Genomic DNA, 20865 nt, shown 5'->3' on the forward strand with positions numbered 1-20865 from the left:
TTCTACGTCATAGTTAAACGCCATAATTTATCATTTTAATTCCATTTATTTAAACAAATATTTTAATCTCTCTGCGGCATACAAAATCTTTTAAACATAAATACCACAAAAAAAGAAAAATTATAATTTTTTTTTGGAAAATACAATTAAATAAAAAGACTATTTTTGAGTGTGCTAAAAAAAAACGTTAAGTAAAAACACCCTACATTAAAATTTTTTAAGATTTAAAATTAAAAAATAAATTATTATTAAAAGTAAAATTATTTTTTTTTACATTAAATGATGATTAATGGAATATTTAAAGCGATTATTCGGATTTTATTAGAAAAATAATAATTTTGGTAAGCAATCATTCGATTAATCGAATATTTGAAGCAATTATTCAGTTTTTTTTGAATATTTATCATATTTTTTAATAAACATATTTTTGATTTATAAAAATTATTTATTCGATTAATCGAAAATTTTAGCTCAATATTCGAGTTCTATTTGGATATTGAATAAAGCGAATAAATTAGTTATTAGTAAATCCTTTTTTATGGATTTTTTCTAAATCATAAATGACGATTAATCGTATATTTGAAGCAATTATTCGGGTTTTATTTGAACATTAATTGGGTGATTGGTTTTAAGGTAATATCCGATTTAACGAATATTCGGGTTATATTCGATTAATCGTAAAAATTTGGTAATACTAAATTTTTTTTAAGAAAATTTTTGAATTTTTTTTTGAGCAACATTTTTTCGATTAATCGAATATTCGATTATTCGAATAAATTAATAGAGTATTCGATTAATTGAATACTTAATGATATTCGATTAATCGTATATTTGAAGCGATAATTCAGTTTTTTTGAATATTTATCAAATTTTTGAATAAATTTTTGTATGATTTAAAAAAATGATTAATTCGATTAATCGAAAATTTTAGTTCAAAATTCGAGTTTTATTTGGATATTGGATTAAGCGAATAAATTAGTTATTAGTAAATCCTTTTTTATGGATTTTTTCTAAATCATAAATGACGATTAATCGTATATTTGAAGCAATTATTCGGGTTTTATTTGAACATTAATTGGGTGATTGGTTTTAAGGTAATAAACGATTTAACGAATAAAACAAAAATAATCGACTAATAATACAATAAAATTAGGTTCATTTGCATTTTTGAGCAAGTTACCAAATAATAATCGAATAATCGGTTGAATTATTCGATTACTCGATTCATTTATTCGATTAATCGAATAACAGATTCATGTGGTCGATTATTTTTTTAAATTAAATGACGATAAATGGTACATTTAAAGCGATTATTCGGTTTTTATACAAATTTTAATTCGAATAATAATAATTTTTATGATTTCTTTAATGCTATTGTATTATTTGATAATCGAATATTTGAAGCGATTATTCAGTTTTATTTAAATACTTATCATATTTTTTAATAAACTTTTGTATGATTTATAATTTTTTTTTTCGATTAATCAAAAATTTGGTTTAATATTCGAGTTTTATTCGGATATTTGATTAAGCGAATAAATTAGTTATTAGTAAATCCTTTTTTATGGATTTTTTTAAATCATAAATGACGATTAATCGTATATTTTAAGCAATTATTCGAGTTTTATATGAACATTAATTGGGTGATTGGTTTTAAGGTAATAACCGATTTAACGAATAAAACAAAAATAATAGACTAATAATACAATCAAATTAGGTTCATTTGCATTTTTGAGCAAGATACCAAATAATAATCGAATAATCCATTGAATTATTCGATTACTCGATTCATTTATTCGATTAATCGAATAACAGATTCATGTAGTCGATTATTTTTTTTAAAATTAAATGACGATTTATGGTACATTTAAAGCGATTATTCGGTTTTTATACAAATTTTAATTCGAATAATAATAATTTTTATGATTTCTTTAATACTATTGTATAATTTGATAATCGATATTTGAAGCGATTATTCAGTTTTATTCGAATATTTATCATATTTTTAATAAACTTTTGTATGATTTATAAATTTTTTTTATTCGATTAAACAAAAATTTGGTTTAATATTCGAGTTTTATTCGGATATTGGATTAATAGAATAAAATGGTTATTAGTAAATTGTAAAACAATTTGAAATAACTATTAATTGTATATTTGAAGCAATTAAAAATGCTAGTCGATTATTCGAGTTTTATTCGGATTGGATAAATCGAATAAATTGGTTATTAGTAAATTAAAGGGGTTTTTAAGGAATTGTTTAAATTTTATAACGATTATTCGATGACTTTAAGCGATTATTCACGATTTAATCTAATATTAATCGGTTAAGAAGTTTGTGATGCCTTTAATGACGATTATTCGGTTAATAAAATATTTTAAAGTGATTAATTTGCTTTTATTGGAATATTAGTCTTAATTTTGGATAAACATTTTTAAGATTTTTATAAATTATTTATTCGATTAATCGAAATGTTAGTCGATTAATCGAATTTTCTGCGGATATTGGATTGATAGAATAAATTGGTTATTAGTAAATGTAATTCTATGGAATTGTATAAATTTTATAAAATTTTTTAATGACGATTAATCGAATATTTGAAGCAATTATTCGGGTTTTATTCGAATACAAATTGGACAATTTGTCCAAAAATTTTTAATAATAATTTTGGTGAACAATTTATGATGTCTTTAATGACAATTATTCGAATATTTAAAGCGATTATTCGATTTTATTTTAATATTAATCATCATTTTATATAAACATGTTTAAGATTTTCATAAATTATTTATTCGAGTTTTATATGGATATTCGATTAATCGAATAAATTGGATATTAATAAATGCTTTAATCAATTATTTGAAGCAATACTTCGCAATTTATTCGAATATTAATCGGATAATTGTTCAAAAATTTTTTATTAATAATTTAAGGTTTTTGTTAAATATTTGAAGCGATTTTTTGATTAATCGTATTTTGAATAAATATTTATATGATTTTTATAAATTATTTATTGGATTATTTAAAATGTTAGTTGTATATTCGATTAATCGGATATAGTTGTTAATTCTTAATGATTTGTATGGTAATTTTTAAAATATTAACCCAAAATAAACACAATTATTCGATTAATCAAAGATCTTAAGCGATTATTCGGATTTTATTCGAATAAATTATAGTAGTATAATTTTTTTAAATTTATTTATTAAAAAATTATATTCGATTATTCGAGCTTTATTCAGATATTCGATTAAGCGTATACATTTTTTAAAGCTTAATGCTTTTTATGGTAATTCTACATTTATAAACTGTTTGTAAATGTCGATTAATCAAAGATTTTAAGCGATTATTCGGATTTTATTCGAATAAAGATCGGAAAATTGCTCAAAAAGCATTTAATAAATTATTGTAGTATGATTTTTTAAATTTATTTATTTATTCAAAAATTATTTTCGATTATTCGAGCTTTATTATACTAAATGCTTTTTATGGTCATTTTTCTTTTATAATCGATATTTCGTATTCGGATATTCGATTAATCGGATACATTTTGTAATACTAAATACTTTTTAAGGAATTTTTTTACATTTTTTAATGACGATTAATGGAAAGCGATTATTTGGGTTTTATTCGATATTCAACAATTTTAGTCGATTATTCGGGTTATTTTCTGATATTCGACTAATCGAAGAAATTTTTGAATACAAAATTCTTTTTAAGGACATTTTTACATTTTGAAATTTGTTTATGTAGCTTATTCAATTAATAGAATATTTTAGCCGATTATTCGGGTTTTATTCGAATATTAATCGGATATTGGCTAAAATAAAATTTTACAAATTATTATAATATGATTTTGTTAAACTTTTGAATATAACATTTAAGTCGATTATTCAGATATTCGATTAATCGTTAAAATTTGATTGAAGTAAAATTAGAAGAATAGAAAGAGCCGTAATTAAAGTAGAATTTGAAGAATAGAAAGAGCTACGATTGAAGTAAATTTCGTAGAAAGAAAGAGCCGCAATTAAAGTAGAATTTGAAGAATAGAAAGAGCCACGATTGAAGTCAATTTCGTAGAATGATAGAGCCATGATTGAAGTAAAATGTGATGAATAGAAAGAGTAACGATTGAAGTAAAATTTTAAGAATAGAAAGAGCCGCAATTGAAGTGAATTTGAAGAATAAAAAGTGCCATGATTGAAGTAAATTTCGTAGAAAGATAGAGCCATGATTGAAGTAAAATGTGATGAATAGAAAGAGTAACGATTGAAGTAAAATTTTAAGAATAGAAAGCGCCGCAATTAAAGTAGAATTTGCAGAATAGAAAGAGCCACGATTGAAGTAAATTTCGTAGAAGAAAGAGCCATGATTGAAGTAAAATGTGATGAATAGAAAGAGTCACGATTGAAGTAAAATTTGAAGAATATTAGGAGCCACGATTGAAGTAAATTTTGAAGAATAGCAAAAGCCATGATTGAAGTAAAATTTGAAGAATAGAAAGAGCCACGATTTAAGTAAATTTCGAAGAATAGAAAGGGTCAAGGGTCACGATTCAAGTAAAATTTGAAGAATAAAAAGGGTGAAATGAATTTTAAAGAATAGAAATAGCCATGATTGAAGTAAAATTTGAAGAATAGAAAGAGCCGCAATTAAAGTAAATGTTGAAGAATAGAAAGACCTACGATTGAATTAAAATTTAAAGAATAGAAAGAGCCGCAATTAAAGTAGTATTTGAAGAATAGAAAGAGCCACGATTAAAGTAAATTTCGAAGGAAGAAAGAGCCATGATTGAAGTAAAATGTGATGAATAGAAAGAGTCACGATTGAAGTAAAATTTGAAGAATATTAATAGCCACGATTGAAGTAAAATTTGAAGAATATTAAGAGCCACGATTGAAGTAAATTTTGGAGTATAGAAAGAGCCGTGATTGAAGTAAAATTTGAGGAATAGAAAGATCCATGATTGAAGTAAAATTTGAAGAATGAAAATTTGAACTCATTGGCTTCTTTTAAATAAAATAATCTTCATTTTTCAAGTATCACTCTACATGTTACAAAATTTAATAAAATTTAAGAATACTTCACTTGTTTAGGTAGGAGACCATAACAAATGATTTAAATTGTCAACACAATTTCAACACGCGCCATTTCCAACAATTCGTGCAATAATTTAAACTAAAACTAAAACGAATTTTAAGAAAATTTATTAACAAAAAATATGTTTACTAAATACTAGAACATGACAATAATAAAATAAGAAATTTATTTGAAAAAAACCTACCATAAAAAATAATAAATGTTTTATTTAGTTAATTTTGCGTAAAGTTAATTTAAACAACAACAAAAAAATTACTTTGATCATGAATTTTTTTTATTTGAAATATAAACAAAATGTAAATTTGTTTGAAAATAATGTTTATATTGATGCTTTTTTATATTATTTTTTTTTAAGTCTTTTCAAAATGTTTGACATTTGTGCTTAGAAATGTCTAAACAAAACTGTCAAAATAATAAATAAACAATTTCCGTTTTTAATCTCATAATTTGGTTTTTGTTTTAAATTTAAGTAAATTAAAAAACATTAACATTCCTTAGAGATAACGCTGAAAAGAAAAGTTGTACTGGCATTTTTTGTTTTTGCCAGAACACCTTTTTATTTAAGTTTAAAAAATATTTTTGGTATTTGGCTAACAGCCAAATTGAATTCTGGTATGCCAGCCACACTAAAGATTTCAAATTGCAAATCCATCAATTGTATGGGTTAATGTAAAAGAAACAAAAACATGTAATATATAACAAAGTAACAAATGAATATCAAGTAAATATGAATTGTTTTTTTTATTTAATTTTGAAAAAATAAGCCTATAAAATGTTAAATGTAAGTGTTTCAGTTTTAATTGAATGGAAAATTATTGCTAAAAATTCAGTAGGGATTACTTGAATAAAACTTTATAGAAAATTATGAAAATACCAAAAATCCTCTACTCCCAGTTTTATTTATTTTCAACAGTTTCTTATTTATCTACTTGGCGTTCTTCTAACCACTTCATTAGCCTTACTTTATTTAAAACACTGCTTTACTTTTTCTTTTACTTAATACCCTTTCAATCCATAAAACAAAAAAAAAACTATTTTAAATTAAATATTTCTATAGGCCCCTTAAGTTATTTTGAGAAATACACAACAAAAAAATCACCTTCACTTTATCTGATGGTTGTATAAAATACAAATTTATTGATTCAAACTTCTATGAATTTTGTTAGAAATTGATTAAATTATTAAACGAAAATCTGTCTACTACCGTATGTGAAGTCATAAATTATATTTTTATTTAAAAGTAAAAAGTTTTGTTAAATGAGATGTTTTACAAGTTAAACATTTCATTATAAATAAATTAGGTCAGTTTTGAATTTGGTGAATGAATGAAAATGAAAACAATTTGAGAGTTTCATAAAGCCATTTAATGAACCAAAAGAATAGCAAGCAAGTAAAATTTGAAGAATAGAAAAAGCCACGACTGAAGTAAATTTTGGAGAGAATAGAATCAGCCACGACTGAAGTAAATTTTGAAGAATAGAAAGAACCACGAATAGAAAGAGTCACGATTGAAGAACAGAATGAGTCACGATTGATGTAAAATTTGAGGAATAGAAAGATCCATGATTGAAGTAAATTTTGAAGAATAGAAAGAGCCATGATTGAAGTAAATTTTGAAGAATGAAAGAGCCATGATTGAAGTAAAATGTGATGAGTAGAAAGAGTCACGATTGAAGTAAAATTTGAAGAACGGAAAGAGCCATGATTGAAGTACAATTTGAAGAATAGAAAGATCCATGATTGAAGTAAATTCTGAAGAATAGAAAGAGCCATGATTGAAGTAAAATGTGATGAATAGAAAGATCCATGATTGAGGTAAAATTTGAAGAATGAAAGAGCCATGATTGAAGTAAAATGTGGTGAATAGAAAGAGCTACGATTGAAGTACAATTTGACGAATAGAAAGAGCCATGATTGGAGTAAAATTTGGAGAATAGAAAGAGTCACGATTGAAGTAAAATTTTAAGTTTAGAAAGAGCCATGATTGAAGAAAAATTTGAAGAATAGAAAGAGCCATGATTGAAGTAAAATTTGAAGAATAGCAAGAGCCACGGTTGAATTAAAATTTTAAGAAGAGAAAGAGCCATGATTGAAGTAAAATTTGAACAATAGAAAGAGCCACGATTGAAGTAAAATTTGAAGAAAGAAAGAGCCACGATTAAAGTAAAATTTGAAGAATAGAAAGAGTCACGATTGAAGTAAAATTTGAAGAAAAAAGAGCTGTGATTGAAGTAAAATTTGAAGAATAGAAAGAGTCACGATTGAAGTAAAATTTGAAGAAAGAAAGAGGTACGAAAGAATAGAAAGAGCCACGATTGAAGTAAAAGAGGTACGATTGAAGTAAAATTTGAAGAATAGAAAGAACCATGATTGAAGAAAAAATTTGAAGAATAGAAGGAGCAACGATTGAAGTAAAATTTTAAGAAGAGAAAGAGCCACGATAGAAGTAGAATTTTAAGAATAGAAACAGCTACGATTGAAGTAAAAATTTAAGAATGGAAAGAGCCACGATTGAAGTAAAGTTTGAAGAATAGAAAGAGCCCCGATTGAAGTAGAATTTGGAGAATAGATAGAGTTATGATTGAAGTAAAAATTGAAGAATAGAGAGAGCCCCGATTGAAGTTAAATTTGGAGATTAGAGAGAGCAACGATTGAAATAAAATTTGAAGAATAGCAAAAGCCATGATTGAAGTATGATTTGAATAATGAAAAGAGCTATGATTGAAGTAAAATTTGAAGAATAGAAAGAGTCACGATTGAAGCAAAATTTGAAGAATAGAAGAGCCAATATTGAAGTAAATGTCGAAGAAAGAAAGATCCACGATTAATGTAGAATTTTAAGAATAGAAAGAGCCATGATTGAAATATGAGATTGAAGTAAAATTTGAAGAATATAAGGAGCAACAATTGAAGTAAAATATGAAAAAGAGAAAGAGCCACGATAGAAGTAGAATTTTAAGAATAGAAACAGCCACTTTTGAAGTAGAATTTTATGAATAGAAACAGACACGTTTGAAGTAAATATTTAAGAATGGAGAGAGCCACGATTGAAGTAAAATTTGAAGAATAGAAAGATCCATGATTGAAGTATAATTTGAAGAATAGAAAGAGATACGATAGAAGTAAATTTAAATAATAGAGAGCTACGATTGAAGTAAAATTTGAAAAATAGAAAGAGCCATGATTGAAGTAAAATTTGGAGAATAGAAAAAGTCACGATTGAAGTAAAAATTGAAGAATGGAAAGAGCCACGATGGAAGTAATGTTTAAAGAATAGAAAGAGCCATGATTGAAGTAAAATTTTAAGAAAAGAAAGCTCAACGATTGAAGTAATATTTTAAGAATAAAAAAGAGCCACGATTGAAGTAAAATATGAAGTACAGAAAGAGTCAGGTTTGAATAAAGTTTGAAGAAGAGAAGTAAAATTGAAGAGGAGAAAGAGCCACGATTGAAGTAATATTTGTAGAATAGACAGAGCCACTTTTAAATTAAAAATTGAAGAATAAAAAGAGCCAAGATTGAAATAAAATTCGAAGAATAGAAAGAGCCACGAATGAAGTAAAATTTGAAGAATAAAAAGAGTCACGATTGAAGTAAAATTTGAAGAAAAAAGAGCTATGATTGAAGTAAAATTTAAAGAATGGAAAGGGCCACGTTTGAGATAACATTTAAAGAACAGAAAGAGCCATGATTGAAGTAAATTTTGAAGAATAGAAAGAGCCGTGATTGAAATAAATTTTGAAGAATAGAAAGAGCTGTGATTGAAGTAAAATTTGAAGAATAGAAAGAGAGCCACGATTGAAGTAAAATTTGGAGAATACAATGAGCCACGATTAAATAAAAAATTAACAATAGAAACAGCAGTGATTAAAGTAAAAATTTCAGTTTGACTTGATTTAATTCCATTTAATTGAATTTGTTATTTATTATGACAGCTGTCATGTGATCTAGTCTTACAAAAAACCATTCCAATTTATATCACTTCACACTTATAACCCTCATGTTTCCTTATGTCTCAATTTCCCTGCATTTTCTTCAACTGTCTGTCACCAACACCACTCACTAACTGTCTCATGACTGATGTCTAAATGTCATGTGTAACCGGTAAACATGACATCAGTGTTTAAACATTTCAATGCATTTCAATTAATTGATGACAACTGAACAGTCATTTAATGTCAAATTAAATCAAAATTTTTAGATTTCATTTAATTAAATTGTTAAGTGAAAAAAAAACCTAAAGACATTTATAATATTAAATAACAAAATATTTACATGTGTGAGCAAAAATAATGATAAAGAAAACAAATTAATTAGGAAACACTAAAACAAAATCTCCAAAAACAAACGTTGCCAACTAAAATAAAACAGTGATAGTGGGCAATTTTCGTGGTTTATGGGCAAATTAATAGTGCATAGACCACACAGTTAGTTAGACTGTCAGTTAAGCAAGTAAGTAAAGTTAACCATACAAGTTAAGCCAGCATGTGCCAAGTTTACAATGTCATAGTAATTGGTGGGTTTGCATACCAGCTCGCTTACACATGTTAAGAGTTTTATATCTTTGATACAGAGGAATAAATAAGGCTGGTTGCAGTAAATTTTAGCCAGTTATCAATTATTGTTATGTGCTTTGTATTTTTTTTAAATATATTTTTGTTTATTTTGAATGCCTTTAAGAGTTTTGTGTAATAAATTTTCATTAATCTATTACTAAACTACAGTTTATGGTTTGGTGTGGTTTGCCCTGGCAAAAGGCACACAAATGATGGAATCTTTAAGTATATAAAAATTTATATTTATATACCAATTTTTTTTTTATAGATTTTTAATTATTTTATACATAAACCAAACATTTAAGATAATTCTTTCAAATTTTGTAGTTCATAAATTGCATTTTACAGTTTAGTTTAGAAATCTCTTTAGTTCTTTAATTTGTAGGTCAGTGGTTGCAATATTACTTCAGCTGAATTCATTATCATGTGACCCAATTAGTAGTCGATAATTAGTTCAATAGTGTGTTTAAGTGGCTGACTTTTTGGTTTTCCAAAACATATATAATATGGTTTATGATGATCTTTTTTTTTACAGTTTTATTGTTGGGGTGGGTTAAGTTGTTTTGGGTATGTTGAAAATTTGTTAAGTATCGAGCGTTTCTTTTTTTATTTGCCATTTGTTACACTTGACTTCAGACAAGAATTTCACAATTTTTTTCTGAGTAAAGAAGTATAAGAAGAGATTATGTGTTATTGTGGTGGAAAATTGATTTAAAGTGGGGGTTTATTGAATTCAAGTAATTTGGAAATTTCACAGATGTTGCGCGAATAGTTAGTTACATATAAAAAGAGAGAAGTAGAATAGCGAACCTCAAGATTCATGGTCCCCTTGCTCATTCAATAGGGATTTTGCGTTAAATTCTTAAACAAAATTTAAAATTGACATCAAAAAATCATGTTTAAGTTAGCTTTTCTAAAAAAGTACCAAAACGAAAAGGTACTTTTCACCAAAAATTTTATAAAGTACCAAAAAAAAATTTTAAAATACAGGCTAATAATATAACAAAACCGTATTTTTTACAAAAATATATTCCATAATTCAAAATATTAAAAAAAATTCAAAAAAGTACTTTTTCCAAAAAGTACTATTATTACAAATTTGTTATTAAGCCAAAAAGATTACAAAAGTTATTAACGTTTTGGAGAAAAATCTGCTAAAAAGTACTTTTTTTCAAAATTTTACAAAAGTACCAAAATGAAAAAAATCATATTGCAAGTTTTTTATACAAATTTAGCAAAAATTTACTTTTCTTTAAAAAACTACCAAAACGAAGAGTTAGTTTTCTCCCAGAAAAAATTTAAAAAGTACCAAAGATTTGACAAATAACTACATATTTTCAAAAACTTAAGCAATATTTTCAAATATTTAAAAAATTAAATAAGTACTTTGCCAAAAAATCTTCTAGTACTATTATTCCAAATTTGTTGTTAAATCAACTACATATTTGATAACATAACTTTTTTGCAAAATATTACAAAAAAAGTAGTTTTTCCAAAGATAATCAAAAAGTACCAAATTTAAAAGAAATCAGATTGCATGCTTTTAATATAAATTTAGTACAAATGTACTTTTTTTAAAAAGTATTCTTCCAGAAAAATTTAAAAAGTAGCAAAGATAAGACAAAATTTTGTTAAAATTTTTTTAATTTAGTTTTAAACTATAAACTATACAAAACTTAGCTTTTTAAAAAAGTAAAAAAAATGAAATAAGTACTTTTTCCAAAAAGTCTAAGTACTAATTTATTTAAATTTGTTGTTAAATCAACTATCAACTATGAACTATATTATTGTTTACAAAAAAGTAGTTTTTTTGCCAAATTTTACAAAAAAATATTTTTTAAAAAATTATCAAATTAAAAAAAAACAAGTAAGAGTGCTATATTCGGCTGTGCCGAATCTTATATACCCTTCACCAAATTATACTTCAAAATAAACATTTTAAATATTTTTAGGTAAACAAAATTTATGTTTTTTCCAAAGTTGTTTTTTTCATTTTTTGGAAAAAATTTTCTAATTGTTATTTAAATTTTTTTTTTTTAAATTTTAAATTTGTTTTTTTTTTTAATTTTAAAACTTTTTTTGTTTTTTAAATTTTTTTTTGGTGAAAAAAAAAATTCGGGTTCAAATTTTTTTTCCGATTTTGACCCATTGTAGGTCCAACTTACTATGGTCTTATATACGTCGTTGCAAATGTCTTCGAAATATCTAGTATTAGATATCCATATTGTCTATGTTAATGTCTTAGTAATCCAGATATACAGTGAGCCGCAAAAGTGAGTATACACCAAAAATTATTGGATATTTTTTAAGATAATGAAAATTCTAAAATTTATCCATGATTAAAATTTTAAAGTTTCGGTTTGATAGAGATTGGCTTGAATAATATCTTTGGTTGTGAAAAATATAGATTTAAGTCGGACTATAATGATTTTCATGATCTTAAAAAATCAAAAAATTCGCTGCTGTTTACTCACTTTTGAGGCTCACTGTAGGTAAAAAATAGGTAAAAAATAAAAAAAAAAGCCATTTGTGGACCGATTTAGCTGATTTTAAATAGCAAAATTCTCGAAAGCATGTCTGACAGAATTATTGAAGATTTGGATCCCGGAGATATCTGGGGTCTTCAGAAAATTGATTTCAACAGACAGACGGACATGGCGTAATCGACTCCGCTATCTATAAGGATCCAGAATATATATACTTTATAGGGTCGAAAATGAAAAATGTAGAAATTTCTCGTTTTATCTCTAGTTTCCTTCGTGGTCGTACTATAAGGGTAGTAATAGATGGTATTTGCTCCGAGAAATTCATATTGAACTCTGGAGTCCCCCAGGGTTCTGTTCTGTTCTTTCTCCTTCCCTTTTTTTAATTTTCATAAACGATTTACTAACAATCACTTCAAATCCCATTTATTCTTTCGCGGATGACAGTAATATCTGTCACTCATATTCATTCGACCACAGACCTACTATTTCTGAGATTAAATTGTCAAGAATGAATATGGACGACTCGATAAATCGTGACCTTACAACAATCTCCAGATGGGGTGAATTGAACCGAGTTAATTTCAACGCACTCAAAACTCAGTGCTGCCTATTGACACATAAACGTCTCGAGATTTCACCAGAATCAATTCTTCGTATGGGTAACACAACTGTTGGTGTTTCAGATAACCTTTTGATTCTAGGTACGAGAATACAGTGTGACGTCCGTTGGAATCGTCATATATTCGATGTTGCGAAGGAAACTTTTAGGTGCTTGGGTTTCTTGAGACGGTGTCGGACATATTTCTCCCCTTCCGATCTTCTTCGTATATACACAAGCTTCATTCGTCCAAAAATGATTCCCACATATGGGCCGGAGCTGCAAGGTCAAGTCTAGAGCTGCTGGACCGGGTTCAAAGAAGGGCGGTTGATCTTATAGGTGATGAGAATGTTACCCGGTTTATCGATACTTTAGAACATCGTCGTAATGTGGGCAGCTTATCCTTATTTTACAGATATTATCACGGGTGTTGTTCAGTAGACATAAGTAATCTTATACCCAATACGCGCACTTTCATTCGGAACACACGACTATCACACAGATCGCACCCATTTGCTATTAATTTGAGTACCGATCGCACGACACATTATAGGGAAAACTCTTTTTTTGGTCGTACCATACGTATGTGGAATCTACTGCCTGCCAACGTATTTCCGGCGGAATATAATATTTATCAATTCAAGTCAAACGTCAACAAACACTACTCCCTCTTTCCTCCTTCTCACAACTTTATTTCCTAACATCAACACAATGCACTGCATATATAGGGGTATCCCCTGAGTGTTGGTTATACAAAAAAAAAAAAAAAATTTCAAAAGTACCAAAAATTTCGGAAATATTATTTTAAAATATTTTAAATATACATAGTTTAAAAATAAAAATTTAAAATACACTAGTTTACAAATCAAACATTTTTGTTTGCTCATTGAATGAAACTTATATTTTTGAAAAGAGCTAGGGACGCTAGTTAATTGACCATTTTTTGTTTCCCACCTATACGTAAAAATTTTGAGATATATGGGTTTTTATTTTTCACCTGCCCTGAGTACTACTAATGCATACTATAGTGTACCGAATTGAAGTAAGTAAGTATTTACATCATTTTTGGGTACTCAACACTCTGGCGAAGCTACTACATACTTTCAGAGTTGTCTTTTTTTAACAAATTAAAAAAAAATTAACGGGAAAACAATAAATACTGTTTAAAAGTACATTTTTTTTTGTAGATAAACGTTAATAAATCGCTATTAAATACAAAACTCTAAAGTAAAAACTATTTTAAAATGTCTTCTAGAAAGTGCAAAATAAACCCAGACCATTTTTGTTTTATTTGGGGAAAAACTATTTAGTCAAATCGAGGTTTTCCTATGACACAAACACTGCAAAATGCTTATTTACATTAAAAAATTTCGTAAAAGCTTTAGATAAGACAAAACCAGCATTTCAATATTTTTGCAGCGTGTTCTCGAGTCTTTCTGAGGCTAACCTAAAAGAAGGGATATTTGTGGTCCTCAAATAAGAAAAATTTTGGTTGATACCAAATTTGAGTGTCTATTAACCGATGTTGAAAATGCAGCATGGAATTCTTTTAAACTTGTTGTTCAAGAATTTTTGTGGAATAAGAAAAGTCAAAATTACAGAGATATTGTTGCGAATTTATTAAATAATTTTGAACTGATGGGTGTAAATATATCCCTCAAAACTCACTTTTTACAATCTCATGTGGATTTTTTCCCGGAAAACCTCGGACACATGAGTGACGAACATGGAGAGCGTTTCCATCAAGATTTTTCGAGAGGAATTATCAAGGTTTTTGGGATCAGAATATACTAGGAGAATACTGTTGGAGTGTCGTGAGGGAGACAAATGAAAATAATTATAAAAAGAGGACTAAACAATTCATTTATAATTTTTTTGTCCTAATTTAATGTACATTTTTATATGTTTCGTTTTTAATAAATATCTCAAAAGTTTGACGTCCAGGATTTTTTTTAATATTTTTTCCGAATTTAGAAGACCTAAATAAACAAATTCCCATATGTTTCAATTCATGAGCAAAAACCTTGTAAACTAGTGATATTAGAAAACTTCCAAAAAGTACTTCTTTTATAAAGTACTAATAAACTATTATTCCAAATTTTTTATTAAAGCAACAATGTTATGGACTTTTTTCATAGTTTACCAAGAACTTTTTTATTGTTTGGAAAAAATCTACAAAAAAAAAGTATTTTTTGACAAATTTTACAAAAAGTATCAAAAAGTACCACAAATTAAAAGAAATTTAAATTTCAATTTAAAAATGAATTTTAACGTAGTTTCTAGTTTTTTATTAACATTTTGTTAAAAAATGGAAAAAATGTATAGGTACTTTTCCCCCCAAACAAAATTTAAAAAGTACCAGAAGTTTTAGAAATTTTGTTAAAATTTTTTTATATATTGTTAAAAAATATAATAATGGTACTTTTTTAAAATATTAGAAAAAATTAAAAAAGTACTTTTTTTAAAATGATACCTAATAAGGAATTATTATTCAAAATTTTTTATTAAAACAACAATATTAGGGACTTTTTTATGGATGTAAAAAAAATTAACGAAAACCAGCTGATTTTTTCCATAGTTTCAAGAAAACGTACATCGAAAATAAAAAAAAGTACCCAAAATTTGTTTAAAAATAAAAATAACAAACATTTAAGTTTTTCATTAAAAATTTAAAAAAAATTTCCAAACATTATCAAAAGTCTTTTTCCAAATTTGATATTGCATAAAAGATTTAAAACAAGGAGGATAAAAACTATTTTTTTTTCTAATTATAACAACAATAATCTAATTTCCCAAAACATTTTTTTTAAATAAACAACAACTGCATAGTCTCTGGCGTTAATCCGAAAATCACAGCACACTATCGTCTAGTCTATCGGGCACCTAAATTAAAAAAAAAAAACATTTTAAGTTCATTTTACAAAAGCTGTAAAAGCTGATTAACATTTAATAAAAAAGGACCAACAAAAAGGTAGTTTTATAAAAAAAATAAATAAGTACCAAACATTGAAAAAGTAATTAAATTATGTATTTAAAAAAAAGTACCTCAATGTACTGATACTTATTTAGTCTGGAGAGTACTGTTGACTCCAGTCGCTTATAAGCCAAACACCAGTCAATCACCATGGAAAATCCTTAACCCATGGTCAAGACCGACAATAAATTCATTAACATATATTGCAGCAAATGTCAAAATTATGTTGTCTCCAGTGAAGACGCATCTTTCTCGTAACTGGCGAACATAAAATGTCAAATTTGGTTGTCAATGTCAAGTATTTTTTATTCAATTACTTTTATTTTCACTCTCCTACTTTTTTTATAAGATTTACACGCAAGTTTTTGGAAATAGACGCGAAAAATAAAATAAAAATAAAATAAAAAAAATCTTTCTAGAACCTTACTGTTTGACGTCTTTTAAATTGTGTGTTAACATAAATAAAGCAATGAGCAATATTGTTCCGTTATTCTGCCGGTGTTATTGCTTTATTGCCAGCATATTTATTGCTAGTCTAGTCAGGGGGTAATGGGGGCTAGGGTGACATTTAAATGGCATTTGATTTTGAACAGAAAACCAAATTGATAATACCCAAATTGACTATACCTGATAAATTTGTATCAAGATAAACGTCAAAATGGTTGTCTAGATAAAAAAATTATCAGGTATAGTCTCCATTTATTAGTATTATTGCTTCGTTATGACAAAATTGTTACTGCTTTTGCGCAGACAACTTTGTCTTGACAACAAACGTCATTAATTGTTATGATAAATATTTGTCAAGTATAGACAGGGGGTAATGATTTGTTAAATAATATCTGACCTAAAGCTCAATAAATTAGTATTAAAATTAACAAACAAAAATTGTACTAATAAATTGAACTGAAAAAAATTTTAAATAATTTTTTCTTAAGCCCCTGTCTATACTTGATAAATATTTATCAAATTGTGGTCAATGCATCGACACGATTACAGGAACTCCTTATATAATTCTCATCAATTACATTTATAGGCTGTCCCAATTCATTCCGTTGTCTCTGCAGCTCTTTATTCGAATTCATAGTCGCAAGAGGTCTACTGCTTGGAAACTTCTAGAAGTTTCCAGATAGATAGATTACTACATGCTGGGACAATTATACAAATATCAAAATTGATATTGTTCCGATCAATCGGCTGACACCATCACTTAATAGCGCCACTAAGCTGGTATCGTGTTTTGACTCGTTTTTATTCCTAATTCCTTTTGTAAAATTGTTTCTTCTCCAATAGAAAATTTTCTTTAATTTAAAGGTTTATCATTATTTATTTTGAATATATAATAAATTTTGTAATATGCTTGGCAAATAAAACACATTTTTATTGAAAAAGAAAACCGTAAACTTAAAGGATAAATCATGAAAAGTATTTGCAAAATTTGGATTGTAATAATGTTGGTAAGTTTCGCAAACTAAGTTCCCCAAAATATTTGTATGTCTTTATAAAGGGGGTTTTCCATAGGGAGGGAATCGACGTTGATAGTCTGTGGAGGCCATATTGTTTGTTCGGCATCTGTCAAATATGATGCCAAATCGCCATGTTATGTTACAAATTGTTCTGCTCAGATGGCAGACTCACATGAGCTTCGATTCATCCCAGAAAATGTATAGCTTGGTGCATGGGTCCGTACTTCTTCGATTAGGGGGTGAGGTTATGTCTCGCGGAAATAAAGAAGGTTTTCTGAAGTCGCAGGTCTGTGCTAAAAGACTGATGCCTCAATGTCAACATAACGCAATTTATCGCTAGAATGCAGCCGGATTTAAGCGTCTAAGTCATTGGAAATTCCAGCTCTTGGATCCAGCTTAAGACCCCTTATAATTTCGACTCTTCCTATTTGGAAAACCCTAAATAAAACAATATTATTAAAGATATTACTTTACTGTTTCTTCTTTTTCAGGCGGTACATAGCACTGGAGCCATACGCCCGGCCACCACCCGAGATAGTCAGGAGAAATGTGGCTCGGTATTGTGCCGTAAAGTCAGCGAAATCTTTTCACAATCTAAATTAAATCATGGCTATAATTATATTACCAGTTTACCGGCTGGAGCCATGAATGTCACCATTAAACAAATGGCCAAAAGTAGCAATTTAATAGGTGAGAATTCGGATCGGTTCAGTAACCAGGATGGATCTCAAATTATTAAGAAGTTTTGAATGATGTTTTAAGTACAAATTAATTTGTAATTTGAGATTCGTGCTGACAATTACATCAGAGTCCATATTAGAACCTGCTGATATCTCCCAAACTTTTGAAATGTCAGCAGGTTGTCAATAGTACTAAAATGTTGTGGCACGAAAATGCAGTAAAGGTTTCAAAACTATTGAAAACCGGCAGATTTTATCGTGTTGACATTTGTCAAAAAATATTAGAACTTCTGGAGGCATAGGGTAACATAGAGACAAGAAGTAATTGTCAAAACCCTAACTCTTGCAACAACAAGAGTAGGTTTGACTAAACGGAGTGTCTCCTCTCTTTGTCTGGAGGTGTTAACTGGTTTTTATATGGGCGAAGCTGAAATTTCCAGCTGTGTTATTAGTTACTTTAATGTTCAACTATTTTATTCAAAATTTTTATTAATTTCAACTTATTTTAGCTATAAAAACCACCGACGATATTTTTATAATCAATGGCAATAATAAAGCCTCCGAGGGAGGTATATTCCTGTACGATGATGATGTCTATGACTACAATAAAGAGGCCAGTTCAATTGTGGCCAAGGGACCTTTGCGTAAACCAGTTAAACTAATGGTACAATTTCAAAATTCAAATAAAATCTAAGCAATTATTCTAATCCTTTCCACATTTCTAGCTTTTAGTGCGCACTCTTAATCCAGGCATTAGCTATACCTATACTTTACCCGTAGCCTCGGCCTCCATTAGCGAACCGGAAGAGCTGCAAAGCCAATGGAATGAACTTGGCAAGCCCTTAGAGGAAAATACACGTGTCAAAGAAAAGAAACGTAGACGTTTTGCATGGGCGGTATTAGGCTTTGGTCCCTGTAGTCGTACCTGTGGCAATGGTGTGAGTTTGCCGATTTATCGCTGTATCGAAGCATCTACCAAACGCTATTATTCACCCAAAAGATGTGCCCTCGTTAAGAAGGAACAATTTGATGAGGGTGTTTATCATTGTAATTATGGCCTATGTCCTGCCTACTGGCGTCCTTTGGAATATGGTGAGTGCGAGTGTTTACCCAGTGTGGCCGAAGGTGTGCGCAGTCGTAAGGTACAATGTGTACAGGAACAGGCCAGTGGCATTATAGAGGAAGTAGAGGAAACAAAGTGTAAAACTGAGAAATTACCCGATCTAAAGGAAACCTGTAATTGCCATTTAATGGCCAAAAGAAAGATTTATGAACGAAATCCCGAAAATCGACCCAAAATGTATTCGAGACTTATAGGCTCACCGGGGGCAGTGAAAAGTGTTTTAGGTAGTATTCTCTAAAATAAAAAATATAAATAAAACTTGATCTATATAATTTGTTTTCTGTTCAGGCAAACGCCATTTAAATTCATCTCTGGCCCCCCCTTTAAGACGCTTCCATCGTGATGATCGTTACGATAAGACTGGCGTTTGGCTAATGTCCGACTGGAGTCAACAGTGTTCACAAGACTGTAGCGTCAACTATGAACATCGTACCATTTACTGTGATCGCACCGCTCCCTATACGGATCTGTGTGATGCTCGTTTGACACCCGAACAAAAACGTTCATGTTCTACACGTTCATGCCGCAGAGGATCATGGTTTACGGCCGACTGGTCCAATTGTACCGGAGAATGTTTTAATATGCAACGTACCCGCATGGTTCTGTGCATTATGGATGGCTATGTGGTGGATGCAGCACAATGCTCGTCGGAAACGAAACCTTTGGAGGTGGAAAATTGTACTCGTCATGATGCGGAGTTTTGTGGACCAAAGTGGCATTATTCAGAGTGGTCAGAGGTAGGTTACACAATAATACATAATGATAAAATTTACATGCTAAATATGTACATTTTGGTACTTTTTGAGCATGATTTCTTTGTAAAATAGTCCTAAACATTGCTTGAAATTGTTGGTACTTTTTACTTTTTTAAAAAATAGAAAACTTAGCTTAAAGTAAATTTATTACTTTTTGAAATTTTTTTGGAAAAAGTACTTTTTTGACAAATTTAGCAAAATAGCTTTTTGTTTTTAAGAACTATAAAAAGTCGTAAAATACCAAATTTTTAATACAAGTACCATCTTTGTGGAATTTGCTTAAAAATTAGTTTTTGGAGAATTTTTAAAATAATACAAATTTCATATTTTTTAATTAATTGTCCACATTATTTTCTTATTTTTTAAATGTGAACTTTTTGGTACTTTTTTTTGGGGGGGGGGGTCTGTGGTGTGTAAAAGTACTTATTATGTTTAGCACATTTTTGGAAAAAAATTTGGATACAAATTCTGAAATTAAAATCATGATTTTTTTTTAATTTTTGATATTTTTCAATTATTTTTGCAAAAAGTACTTTTTTGTAAAATTTAATTGAACTTTTTTAGTATTTTTTTCAAATTGTTAAACAAATTTAATAAAATTATTGGTAAAACATTTTTTTAAAGAAACATTGGAATATTTTGTATGAAAAATAGTGAATATTAAACATTATTTTTTAACATTTGTTGGGCCTTTTTTTGTTAAATTTTTTAAAAAAGTACTTTTTGTTAAATTTTATAGAAAGTACTTTTTAGTTTTTTTTTCCAAAAATGTTGTAAAAATCACATAATCCTAGTTTTTACAGTTTTTGATTATTTTTGAAAAAAAAACTTTTGTTGGTCCTTTTTTGTTAAATTTTTTAAAAAGTAGTTTTAGTTTTTTAGTTTTTTTTTCCAAAAATTATGTAAAAATAACATAATTTAACATTTGTTGTTCCTTTTTTTTGTTAAATTTTTTAAAAAAGTACTTTTTGTTAAATTTTATAAAAAGTACTTTTTAAAAATCACATAATCCTAGTTTTTACAGTTTTTGATAATTTTTAAAAAAAATAAACTTTTGTTTGTCCTTCTTTGTTAAATTTTTTTAAAAAGTACTTTTTTGTAAAATTTTTTAAAAAGTAGTTTTAGTTTT

General features: G+C 27.7%; 1 protein-coding gene across 1 annotated transcript in view; it reads left to right on the forward strand.

Moving 5' to 3' along the window:
- LOC135951939 (A disintegrin and metalloproteinase with thrombospondin motifs 7-like) overlaps positions 1–20865 on the forward strand; it is a 49693-nt gene that overhangs the window by 25128 nt on the left and 3700 nt on the right. Inside the window, exons 4-7 of the mRNA XM_065501696.1 lie at positions 17670–17868; positions 18368–18522; positions 18584–19205; positions 19270–19718. Coding sequence (XP_065357768.1) covers positions 17670–17868; positions 18368–18522; positions 18584–19205; positions 19270–19718 — 1425 coding nt within the window. The remainder of the gene's footprint in view (positions 1–17669; positions 17869–18367; positions 18523–18583; positions 19206–19269; positions 19719–20865) is intronic.

Source organism: Calliphora vicina, chromosome 2 (genome assembly GCF_958450345.1).
Source record: "Calliphora vicina chromosome 2, idCalVici1.1, whole genome shotgun sequence".
NCBI classification, from domain to species: domain Eukaryota; kingdom Metazoa; phylum Arthropoda; class Insecta; order Diptera; family Calliphoridae; genus Calliphora; species Calliphora vicina.